At 65.6% G+C, this 11662-nt stretch overlaps 3 protein-coding genes and 2 non-coding genes across 6 annotated transcripts in view; 3 read left to right on the plus strand and 2 right to left on the minus strand.

Annotated features, from left to right (window-relative positions):
- H696_02775 (hypothetical protein) overlaps positions 1-1556 on the plus strand; it is a 2385-nt gene extending 829 nt beyond the window's left edge. The window contains exons 2-4 of the mRNA XM_009496674.1: positions 39-1032; positions 1196-1276; positions 1372-1556. Of these exons, the coding sequence (XP_009494949.1) occupies positions 39-1032; positions 1196-1276; positions 1372-1427 (1131 nt within the window). The 3' untranslated portion in view covers positions 1428-1556. The remainder of the gene's footprint in view (positions 1-38; positions 1033-1195; positions 1277-1371) is intronic.
- Positions 1557-4124: 2568 nt separating this feature from the next.
- H696_02776 lies at positions 4125-6270 on the plus strand. 2 transcript variants are annotated; one of them, XM_009496676.1, is made up of 6 exons: positions 4125-4308; positions 4406-4613; positions 4782-5192; positions 5422-5744; positions 5937-6046; positions 6204-6270. In XM_009496676.1, the coding sequence occupies exons 2-5, from the start codon at positions 4420-4422 to the stop codon at positions 5981-5983; spliced, it is 975 nt and encodes a 324-aa protein (XP_009494951.1). In that variant the 5' UTR covers positions 4125-4308; positions 4406-4419; the 3' UTR covers positions 5984-6046; positions 6204-6270. The 2 variants fall into 2 exon arrangements, with proteins under 2 accessions (XP_009494951.1, XP_009494950.1); XM_009496675.1 differs by lacking the exon at positions 6204-6270 and having other exon boundaries at positions 5937-6167.
- Positions 6271-6952: 682 nt separating this feature from the next.
- Positions 6953-7034, minus strand: H696_02777. The gene has a single exon. It is a non-coding gene; the product is annotated as a tRNA-Ser (tRNA).
- A 690-nt stretch (positions 7035-7724) lies between these two features.
- On the plus strand, positions 7725-7806 carry H696_02778. Its single transcript has one exon. It is a non-coding gene; the product is annotated as a tRNA-Ser (tRNA).
- Positions 7807-8460: 654 nt separating this feature from the next.
- Positions 8461-11662, minus strand: part of H696_02779 (hypothetical protein) — a gene marked incomplete at its 5' end in the record, with an annotated part of 6434 nt that continues 3232 nt past the window's right edge. The window contains 2 exons of the mRNA XM_009496677.1: positions 8461-10398; positions 10641-11442. Of these exons, the coding sequence (XP_009494952.1) occupies positions 8504-10398; positions 10641-11442 (2697 nt within the window). The 3' untranslated portion in view covers positions 8461-8503. The remainder of the gene's footprint in view (positions 10399-10640; positions 11443-11662) is intronic.

Here is an 11662-nt window from a genome sequence, read left to right on the forward strand (position 1 = left end):
CCCCCCCCCCCCCCCCCGGCTTGCGACCTGATACAAAGGCTGTTCCGGACTGGGTGGAGCTACCGAACGGCTGTCTGTGCTGCTCGATGCGCGATGCGACGGTCACCGCGCTCGAGGCGCTGGCGATCAAGGCCGCCGACCGGGTGGACCATATCCTGGTGGAGTGTGCCGGCCTGGCGGATCCCGGCGTGGTGGCCAGCATGCTGTGGCTGGATGAGGGGCTGCACAGCCGCCTGCAGCTGGACGGCGTGGTGGCCGTCGTGGATGCGGAGAATCTTGAGCGCGCCCTGTCGGCTGAGGCTACCCGGACCACGGCCGAGCTGCAGATCGCCTTCGCCGATCGTGTGCTCATCAACAAGGTGTCCGGGGTCTCTGGCGAGGCGCTGGCCACCATTCAGACCCAGATCCGAGCCATCAACCCCACGGCCAAGTGCCTGTTCGCGGACTATGGCCGCGTGGCCGCAAGCGACGTGCTCGCCATTGGGGCCTATTCGCCGGATGATATGCCGGACCAGCTGGCGGCGCACTTGGCGCGGGGGGGCACTGACCATGCGCCGGCTGCCGCCACGCACGCCACCCCATGCGGTCATACCGCTGCGGGCGCCACCGAGGGGGCTGCCTGCACTGAGGGTGTCTGCGGGGCCGGGGCCGTGCACCAGCCGGACCAGCCGCTGGACGACACGCACTTCCGGTCGGTGTCCTTCACCTTCCCGGCCGGGCGTCTGGTGGACTTGGTGCGCTTTGAGGCCATCCTTCGGGTCTTGCTGTGGGAGAACCAGCTCCCTGGTGCGGAGGCTCTGGCACGCCTGTCGACAAGTGGCGCCAGTGCTGATGGGACGGCCGCTCTGTCGGCCGCCCCGGCCTGGGATCCCGAGCTTCTTCAGTCCTCGGACCGGGCCCTTCCCTCGCAGGTGGCCAGTCGGCCCGACATCCCGTACCTTGGTGGTGGGGGTGGCCTCGAGGTGGAGGTCATCCGGGGGAAGGGCGTCCTCCGGTCGTCGGATACCCCAGGCCGGCGGACCGTCTTCCAGGGTGCGTGAAATGCGATGGTCGCGAGTGTCTGTCATGCTTGCCTCTTTTTCCCCCTGTGCGCCCCCTGCGCCCCCTCCCCCTTCTCCCCTCGCTAATGTGTGGAGGCGTATTTTTGTCCCCCCCCCCCCCCGGCCGGGTCCCCCTTTTTTTACCGTCCACTCAGCCGTGTACAGTTCGTACGAAGTGCGCGATGGCGGGGCCTTCAAGCCTGACGCCGAGCCGACGTCCTCCGTCCTGTTGATCGGTGCGTTTCGAGAGGGGCATCGAAGGGAAGGAAAAAAAAAAAGGCGGTGCATTGGTCCTCCCGGCTCTCTAACCATGCGAACACATGATGAAAAGCACGCGGCCCCGGCGTGACCCGACTGGAGGAGGTGTTTCATCACTGCCTGGTCTGATCTGGAATATGTCCAGAATGGCGTTCTCCCCTGGCCGTGCCGCGGAATTCTGGTGTCTTTGTCAGCGACCGGCCGGGGACAGAGGTGGGGCGTCTGCGGGGGGGCGGGTGCACTCTGTGTGCACCTCTCCGTGTTCCCCCCCCCCCCCCCCTCTCCCTCTCCCTCTCCCTCCGCGCCCTTTTCGGGTCTTCAGCTCTCTGTATGCGCTCCAACGGGCGAGTGTGAGCACGGCCTTTCCCCTGTCCAGAAATGGATCCATGTTGTGCGGTTGGACTTTAGGGGAGGTTTGATGAAGGGAATCGAGGACCGGCTGGGTGCAGCAAAAGAGTAGATTGAGCATATTGGCGTGGGGGTGGAGGGGGGGCGCGCCCCCTGTCACGGCCGAAAAAAAGACCACGGTCCCGGCAGAGTAGCAGCATGTCCAATCCGTCCGGCGTTCGTTCCCCCCCCCCCCTCGCGGCGCCCCCGTGGGCAGGGCTTGTTCGTTGCTGTGTAGAGGTCCCCTGTTGCATCCAGCCCATGGCCCACACCCGATTTCCGCTTGCGGCGGCGGGCGACCCGGCAAACCGCCGTACCAGCCCTGGACCAACCTTCCTGCGGGTCTTCATTGTGCAGGGGGAGGACCATCTCCGCAATGTCCCTGACGCGGAGGGCGCCGTTCACGCTCCCGCCCCCCCCCCCCCCCCCCCCCCGGGGGGGGGTAAGCAGGGCTGTCGTGCGTTCGGATGTGCGTGCTGCCACCCGGGGCCGCTGCCGTGTGGTGCCCAGGGGTGCAGACCCGCGGGCCGGTTCAAGCATATGGGGCGCCTGGTTGGGGTGTGTGGCCAGTGCGTGCGCGCGCGCGCGTTCCTCCCACGCTCGGCGCCCGGGTCGAACGCCGGCCGATCTTTGGCCTCCCTTGTAACGCGCTGGGCGGGCGATTGGCGACAAACCCGCCAGCAGGCCGACATGCTCCGGTCGTCGTGAAGGCCGGGCGTCCGTTACCCCCCCCCCGGGGGGGGGAGGGACGGGGGCGGGGCGGAGTGCTGAACAGGGAGGCTCGGGCCTTTCGCGGGGCGTGTGAACCGTGTCTGTGCTAGGCGTGCGAAGACCCGGACGCCCGGCTCGGCCGAGGGGGGGCGGGGGCGGGGGGCCTTGCGCCGTGCTTTTCGGAGATTCAGCGCTCTGCCCGCGGCCGCGCACCCCGGGCCGGGCGAGCTGACGGCCGGCTCTGTGTTGCACGAGGCCTCGGCTCCGGCCTTGGAACCCGGGGGGGTTGGGTGTGGCCGGGCCTTTAGGATCCCACTTCACAGAGCGGTAGGGTGCCCCCCCTCCCGGCGGTTCTGAAAGGGCGCCGGATGCCTGCCTTCCCGCCTGCCTGCTCGCCTGCGTGCGTCCTTCGCCCGTATGCACCACCCCCGCGCCTGGCCCAGTTGCGCCGGGGGGAGGGGAGGGGGGGGGGGGGCAGGCGGGGAGACACTCGGCCCGGCCGCCAGATGGCGCTCGTTTCGTTGGCTCTGGGACCGAGGCGAGCCTAGGATCTTTGATTTCAGATCCGCTGCCGGTCCGCCGGAGAGTAGCCGGGCCTTTCCGGACATCGCCGCGCTGGCGCCAGCCCAACGTACTCCCCGCCGGCGCCGCGCGCCCCAAAAGAGTGCGAGAGAGATCTTCTCCCGCCCCGATCGCGACGTGCCTCGAGGGGGGGGGGGGGGACACCCAGCGGGCCGCGCCAGCCCGGAGGAATGGGCGCAAAGAATGCCACCGCGGGAGGGGGATCTGGCTCCCAGGAAAACGGCCCACCTCCCTCCCGCCCCCTGGCCGGTCCCGCACTTGCCCCCCCTCCCGGGGGCGGCGCGGTGGCCTGGTCGAGTTGGATCTGCTCCGGTGGAAGACACCAGTCGCCCCCGGCCCCCCCCCCCCCGGGCGGGGGAGGGGCCGGCGGGGGTGTCACGCCACCGTCGTGCCTTGGGAGCTGGCGGCCCCCTTTCTCTCCCCGGTGCTTGTGTTTGTGTACTGGCTTGCTTGTACACGCACACGCACGCACACCCACACACCCACACACCCACACCCACACAGAGACACACACACACACACGCCCACGCTGGCCCGCTGGGAAATGCACTCGCGACCGGAGGTGGTTGTCCAAGAGTCCCCCAGCCCGCGCGGCATCGCCATCGCCGTGTTGATGAGCTCCTCAGAGTGCTTGTCGGGCGTGGCCATTGGCGCGGGGCGAGTGCGCCGTTTGCGCATGGACGCCGGTATTGTTTATTTTTGTTGTTTCCCCCCCCCCCCCCGCACCCCGGCCAGCGACGCTGGCGGCACACATGCAACAGGCGCCCGCGGCCGCGGTGTCCGGTGCGGCGAGACGCTCGCCCTGCCGTGCTCACACGCTGCGTGTTTCGGCATGTTTCCGCGCGTTCCGGAAGGCGGCGGCGAGAGCGCGGAGCATGCACCGGTGGCACCCCCCCCCTACCCCCGCACCCGGCCTCCCCTGCCTTTCCCCAGGGGCCGCAATATCGTCCCCACAGCGGGCGCGCGCGCGCGTGCGCGAATGCGGCTGCTGCTCCAATCTCCCAAAGTACGACTGCCCAACAGGAAGATGACCCCGGGCCCTCCCGCCCTCCTTGAGAGCACCAGCGGGGCCTTTTTCCGCCATCAGTTTCTGGCCAGGCCAGCATGCGCGGGTCAACGGCTCCTCCTTATCCCCTTGCTCCCCCCCCCCCCCCCCCCCCTGCGCCTTTGCTGCTTGTTCTCCCTTCGCTCTCTGCCACCTGGCCTTCTTTCTCCGCTCCCCCTCTCTCCTGCCAGCGGACTTCTCGCTCTCGTCTCCCTCCCGCGCCCTCTTGCTTCCTTCCCATCTCTTTCCGTCTGGTCTTCGCGTAGTTTATCACCCCCCCACCCCGTATGTGGCCGATGTCACGCCTCGCCCCGCTGCCCGCTGCCCGCTGCCTTCTCCGCGCCCCCTGCCCCGTCTGACTGTTTCATTTTGCCTTTCACAGTCGCAAACACGATCATGGCTACCACTTTCTCCCCACCCGTTGGCCAGCATGAGGACCACCCGATGCCACCGCTGGCCGTGACCGACGGTGGGACCAGCCTGTCGTGCGCTGGGCGCGACTGGAGCACCCTCCCGGAAGATCTGGAGGCGCAGGTCGGTGTCCCCTTGGCGTCGATTCGCAACCTGGACCTTAGCTTCAACAATCTGTCGTGCGTCTTACCCCCCCGGAAGTCTGGTCCCCTTCGAGTGCAGGGAGGAGGGGGGGGGGGGAGGACTGGCGGCATCTTCGCTTCCCCCTTTCTCGCCTTTCCTCCCCCCCCCCTCCCCTGGATGGGCAATGTGCTGACTACCATGTGCCTCCTGCTCCCGGGATGCAGCTCGCTCGACGAGGTCTTCGCCCTGTTCCCCAACCTCGAGACGTTGATCGCCGACAACAACCAAATTGAGATTCTCACGGATGCGGCCCAGGTGGTGGTTCCCGAGAAGGCCTCCACCACGCCGGAGGCGGACACCGCGTCGATTAGCTCGATCGAGTCGTCGGACGCCCAGGCTCCGGTGGCAGATAGTCCCCCTGCTGAGACCGCTGGGCGTCTGGCTCCCCTGGCGTCGCTCAAGGTCCTGTCCTTGAACAACAACAACCTGGCCGGGCTGGAGGCACTGCTGGATGCTCTGGCTTTCCTGACCCCCAATCTGAACATGCTGAGCCTGGCCCGGAACCCGGTCTGTCCGGATGGCCTCTTCCGCGAGGGTGCCGGCAGCAGCAATGAGCGCACCTACCGCCATTACCGGTATGTGGGCCATGCCTGTCTCTGTCACTTTGCTCTCTTCCCCTCCTCCTCCTCCTCCTCGTCCTCGTCCTCCTCCTCCTCCATAGTCCAATGTGGGGGTATCATGGTCCAGACTATTGCCTGGCCATCTACATTCCCTCTGTGTCCCCTTCCCCCTCCCTCCCCCCGCCTCTCCCTCTCTCACATGTGCCTTTTTTTGTCCCCTCTCCGCGTCATACAACTCGTGCAGTCTGCGCGTTATTTTCCGCCTGCCAGGCCTGGCTTTCCTGGATGCATCGCGCATTGCGCCATCCGAGCGTGAGGTTGCCCAGACAACCGGGCAGTACCTGCGCGTGGCCACGGTCGGGTCGTCCAGCACGGCCCCGAATACCGCGGCCTCCAGCTCTGGGTCTTTCACCACGAGCTCCATTTCCAGCTACCCGACGTCCTCTGCGCGTACGACCAGCTCGGGTGGCTCGGCCCCGGGGCGCGAGTATGCCCCGCTGCCTGAGACCACCGCTCCTACGGGCACCGGCAAGGCGCGCTACGGCGTGTCGCGTTATGTGTACAAGGGTGCGCCTCTTTCTTTGCCAAACATCGCCCTGGGCAGATATTCCCTCATATTGGGCTTTCCTCTTGCTCCTCACCAACGCGTGTGGTTGTTCCTCACACACACACACACGCATTGATTCATTCATTCCTTTCTAATCGACTGATTCCCCTCCCGCCGTCCACTTTTTTCCCCTCCTGGTGCCCACTGCACAGGCAACCACAGCGAGGGCAACCGCTTCATCTGCAACCAGGATCTTTGAGGACACATGTATTCCCATGCCAGTTTGGGTGTCTTGGAAATGTGTGAGACCAGGCCAGTGCCCGTATGTGGGAGACACGAAGAGCATGCTGTGTGCTCCCCCGCCCCACGCTGCATTTGCACGCACGTTGACGCCCACGCGCTCGCGCGCATAGAGCGCTCACTCTCTCCTCCTCCCTTTGTGACCCCCCCCCCCCCCCCTGCCCATCACCCACCAACAGTGGGTGTCAGCCGGAGATCGGACAGCGGAATCTTCCTGTCCCTCTTCCCATGCTCTATCGGCGGGGGCGTCCGGGCCATGTGCCCCAGTCCACGGCTGGAGAGGGGCAAAGGGAGGACTGTGAGACTCTCTCTCTCTCTCTCTCCCTCTTTCTCCCTGCCTTTTGTGGTGTCCCCTTCTGTACTTGATACCCCTCTGTGGGGACATGGTGTGACATGCCATCCCCCCTGTCTCTCTCTCTCTCTCTCTCTCCCCCCCATTTCCCCTTGGCTGGGAGGTGGGGCCCTGTATATCTGTGTAGTGATGTTTCTGCCACGCCCGGGGCCCCTCCCTGCAAGGGGGACCGAAAACGAAAAAAAAAAAAAAACAAACACAAAATAAATACGCTATACACTCTCGAAAATGCACAGCCCGCTGCGATGATGTTAGGCTTCCTTCGGGGGGGTTTCCTCCTTGCCAGGCTCTCCCTCATGGTGTTTCTCTTTTGGTCCCCACGTCTGCCCTCGGCCGCCCTTCTGCCAGGAGGAGGGCGCGTGGGGAAGCGCGACAAGAGGCGCGCCCCGAACAGGCCTCGTTCGATGGGGAGAGGTGAGCAGAGACGCGCATGTGAAAGCTCGTTTGGCGATTTCTTTCCGCGCTCTTCTGGGTCGACCCGCCCCCCCCCCCCCCGGGGATCTCTATGCCCTTCGGCGTTTGTTGGTGGCCAGCAGGCAGAGATGGCGGAGGCGAGGCACGGAAAAAAAAGAAATACACCGGCGACAGGATTTGAACCTGTGCGGGCAGAGCCCATCTGATTTCGAGTCAGACTCCTTAACCACTCGGACACACCGGTAATCATTCATGGGCAAGGAGGCCTCCGGAGGGTTATTTGTTGTTTTGGATTCCGGATCCCGCTCTCTGCCCCGTGCCTTCTTTTGAATGCGGGCCACGCCCCCTCCATCTCCTCACCCCTCCGGCTGGGTCCCACTCGCCGTGGCCTCCGCGCCAGGGTGTTTGCTTGTACCTGCTTGTGCGATCGAAGCAACAAACCACCTCCATTTCCACCACCTCGCTGAGTGGACAATGTGCACCCATCGGGCCGCCCGCCGGCCCTTGCTCCTCCCCGTCATCCATGTGCTTCCCTCCCCCCTCCAGGGTGCTCCCCCCGGCAGTCCTCCCCCTCACTCTTGTGCCCTCTTCCAAGGTGCTGGGACCTTGAGCGATTGGTCCTTTTCTGCTCAGCACCTGGGTCCACCGCCCCATTGTGCCCAGGCGCCGACATCGTGCCAGGAAGCAATTGTGGCAGAGTTTCCCGATGTTGCTCTTCCTAAAGACGCAGATGACCGGAGCCGCTGCTTCCCTCCCCGTTTGATGGTGTTTCTGTCTGTGCTTGATGTGTCTTTTCGGGGCATCGCGAGAGAGTGATTCTCGGACATCCCCCGGCGGCCGCCGGCCTCGCACACCCGAGACACACTCTTCGTCATCAAAACGCACGGACACACACAGTTAAAAGCACCCGCATGGGCCTGGCGGCCAAGAAGCTACCGGTGTGTCCGAGTGGTTAAGGAGTCTGACTCGAAATCAGATGGGCTCTGCCCGCACAGGTTCAAATCCTGTCGCCGGTGCATCTTTGTTTTTGCCCCTCTGGACTCGGCTTTTGTCAGCCGTGCGGGGGGACAGCGCGCACACCGCTCTGAGACCCAACCCGAGCAAGTGGCGGCGTTGCCACCCGCAAACAGACAGACAGACAGACAGACAGACAGACAGACAGACAGACAGACAGACAGACAGACAGACAGACAGACAGACAGACAGACAGACAGACAGACACACACACACACACACACACACACACACACACAGACATTGCCCCGGGTGGAAAAAGGGTAAATCTGCGTGTATAAAAGTACAAAATCTGCGTGTGCGCGCATGCTTGCTTGCTGAGGGGAGAGAGAGAGAGAGAGATGAGAGAACGGGGGGGGGGGGACCTCGGTCGAGAAAGGGAGGAATTATCTCTGTTCTAATGAATGTGCAGGCACGGGTGGGTGTGCAAGCTGGGAGCCGGGGAAGCTCCTCCCTGACTAAATGTGTGTACATGGCAGTGCGCATGGGGACACGCGGGCGGAAAGAGACACCTCCGCCGGCGGAAGGATGGCCTCGTATACAACCCTTTTTTTCTGTCGCCCCCCCCTCCTTCCCTCGCACTCTCTCGCTGGTGGCCGGAGGGGGGGGGGGGGGGGGCCTGACACGATCACACATGCACACACACACACACACATAGTCACACATGTGCACGCGCGCTCACACATATGTCGTCGCGCCCTAAACATCGGCCTGAGGTTGGCGAGAGGCGACCGCAGCGGCAGCGGCAGCCGATGCGGCCGCAGCCGACGCCAAAGCCACTGCCGTGGCGGCAGCCGTGGCGTCGTAGTCGGCGGCCTGCTGCTGCTGCGAAGGGCTGGTCAAGGCCCCGGGAGCGCCGCCGCTGCCGGCACTCGATCCCGCACCACCACCACCACCACCGGCGCTCATGACTGCCGTGCTGCCACCTGGCGTGAGCGGCGTCAAGGCCACCGAGCTGTTGCTAGACCCTCGGCTGAAGGAGCTGGCCGTGAGGATGGGAGCCGGCGCGCCGCTGGATCGAGAGAATCGCCCGGCCAGCCAGCGCGACTTGCCGGAAGAGCTGCGCCGCAGGAGATTGGAGCCCGGACTGCCGGGCCCACCGGCATGCGGGCCCCCCCCGCTGCCCATCAGCACTCCGGCCACACCGCCCTGGGGGGTACTGCCAGAACCACTGCCACCGCCCCCGGCACCGGGCATGCCGATGGGGCTGACACTATGCGGCGAGTGATCCCCCGCCTGGTGGATGATGCCGGCCGGATGGAGATGATGATGCGGAGACCGGGCAGCCCCGCCGCCGCCGCCGCCAGAGCCCGGGACCAGGGCCCCTCCGTGGCCAGCAGCACTCCCCCCATGCACTTGACCGGGGATGCTGACGGTCGGCATGCTGAGGCTACCGGCGGCCGCCATCATCATGTTGCCGCCGTGGCCCAATGGGGCCGAGTGGCTGTGCGGCATCATCACTGCCAGGCCCGGCTGGTAGGGGGTTTGGTTGTGGTGAAAGCGAAACTGCCCGCCACTGTCCCGGCGGCCCAGCTGCACGCTGGTCCCGGTGTTGGACCCACCGCGGCCGCGATCTACGGAATTCCCCCGGCTCAGGGAGTGCGGCGTGGGGGCGCTGCTTGCCGGGCAGGACCGGCCACCGGCCAGTGCCATGCCGCCGCCGCCGCCACTTGGCGAAAGGAAATCCCCCCCGCCGAGGTCGCTGCTCCCGACCCCGCGCAGGGACCCAGTCGAGGAGGCCAATGACGAGGTGGAGGACGAGAGGGACGCCGTGGACCCAGGGTCCGGCGTGCCGGCGGTCAGCTTCACATCCGGCAGAGTGTCTGTGCTGACGGATCCGGCGGCGGCGGCGGCGGCGGCGGCGGCGGCGGCGGCGGCATGGCTGGCAGTTGCCGAGTACAACAGGTCCTGGAAATCGTAGCCCTGCTTGGCAATGTTCACTCCGATCGGGATCGGATGGCCAACGCCATACTGCTGCTGGGTTTCGGCAATGACCGCGCTATAGTCCCGGCCATCGTGGGCGATATAGTGCTTGCGCTCAAGGACAAAGCGCAAGGCCGCCAGCCAGGCATCGCGCGAGCGCTCCGACGCCAGGTAGAAGCCAAACTCCAAGGTCTGCATCATGACCCCGGAGGTGCTGGACCCGGAGGTGGAGGTCAGATCGTCGGACCCGGAGCTGCTTGTGCTGGCATTACTACTACCACCACCGGCGGGCGGGGGGTTGCCACTCATCATGGTGATGGCGATGCCGAAACGCTGGTTGAGGATCTGGAATTGGGCATTCAGCTCGACCAGCTCGCGGGTGAGCTGCTCGATGCGCTTCCGGCCCTCCTTGGCCCCGCGCCGGCAGCGATCAATCATGCCGTCGTTTGGCGTGCCGGCGGCCGCGGCGGCCGCGGCGGCAGCCAACATCCCGCTCCCGGGAACCGGGGAGGGGCCACCCCCTGGCCGGCTGCCGGGGCCGCTGCCAGTCGGCTGGTCGTCCAATTCGGCTCCATAGGCACCGGCCATCTTCAGGAACGACTGCACGGAGACCTGCTCAACGTTGATGGCGCTGCGAGTTTTCTCGATGTTCTCTCGCACCTCGATGCCCTCTGCGATAGGCGCAGGCGCAGGCGCAGGCGTGTGTGTGTGTGTGTGTGTGTGTGTGTGTGCGCGCGCGCGTGTGTGTGCACGAATTGTCCCGACAGAAGAAAAAGCAAGCCAATTTGCATGTGAGCAGCAGAAGCAGACAGATGTGGAGGTACACATGCAACCGGAAACACCACACCCGCGTGTCCGACGCCCGGGGCCAGAGACAGAGAATGTGTGCGTGCGTGTGTGCGTGTGCACGTACCCTGACAAAGTGGCGCCTCGATGGCTTTGATGCCAACAATGCGCTCCAAGTCGGCCATCCACTCGAGGTTGTAGCGGATCGGGCCGCCAGTCTGGAAGAGGTTGGCAAAACTCTGGGCCTTGTCGCCGAGCAGCAACTTGGAGAAGCCGCCGGGGGAAATCTCCCTCAGGCCAAGGTGGAAGGCCAGCGGCTCCAGCTGATGGATGGAGGCGGTGGTCATGTCCGGAGCACCGGGGCCAGTCGCGGAAGCGGACCCGCCGCTGCCACCACCTCCCCCGGACATGCCGACCCCGGGAACACCGCCAGCATGACCGGCGGCGGTGGACCCGCCGACGCCGGCCGGCCCGGCACTTGCACCGCCAGCGCCGCCACCCCCGGCGGCACCAAACCCAGGGTGCAGCTGATCGCCGGCCGTGATGCCGAGCGTCAATTGCGGGTGCACAAGACCCCCGTTGACGGTGACCGCCGGCGAGGCCGACGTCTCGGCACACAGGATGATGTCATTCATGAGGAAGAGCATGCGTGTCACACGCTTCGACTGCGGCTGACACTGGTTGGCTTGGTCCCCGAGCACCGAGAGGGTGGGCGACGACCCGCTGGCCGGGTGGTCGCCGCTCAGGGGACTGGCCGAGCTGGACCGCTTCATGATCTTCCACCAGGCCTTGCCGCCATTGCCGCTGCTGCTCCCCTTGCTGCCCTTGCCTCCGCCGGGCTGCAGCGCCTCGGGATCATTTTCCGGGGCCAGGGCAGCCATCACCGGGCCAACTTGGATCAGCCGGCGCTGGCGCTGGCCCGAGAGATCCTGGATATGGCGGCCAAAGGGTTTTGTGCGGACGTTAGATGAGAGAATTCCCCGGGCATGCGCACGTCGGGAGATGGCCTGTCGGCCGCATGATTGACCACACTGCCGGTGTATGGGCACAAGACATTGTGGCCCATGCGGGCGCGAACGCGCGCACATATATACATATATATATACATATACATACACACGCACACACGCACACACGCACACACGCACA

This window comes from Fonticula alba (genome assembly GCF_000388065.1).
Source record: "Fonticula alba strain ATCC 38817 unplaced genomic scaffold supercont2.4, whole genome shotgun sequence".
Classification (NCBI taxonomy): Eukaryota; order Rotosphaerida; family Fonticulaceae; genus Fonticula; species Fonticula alba.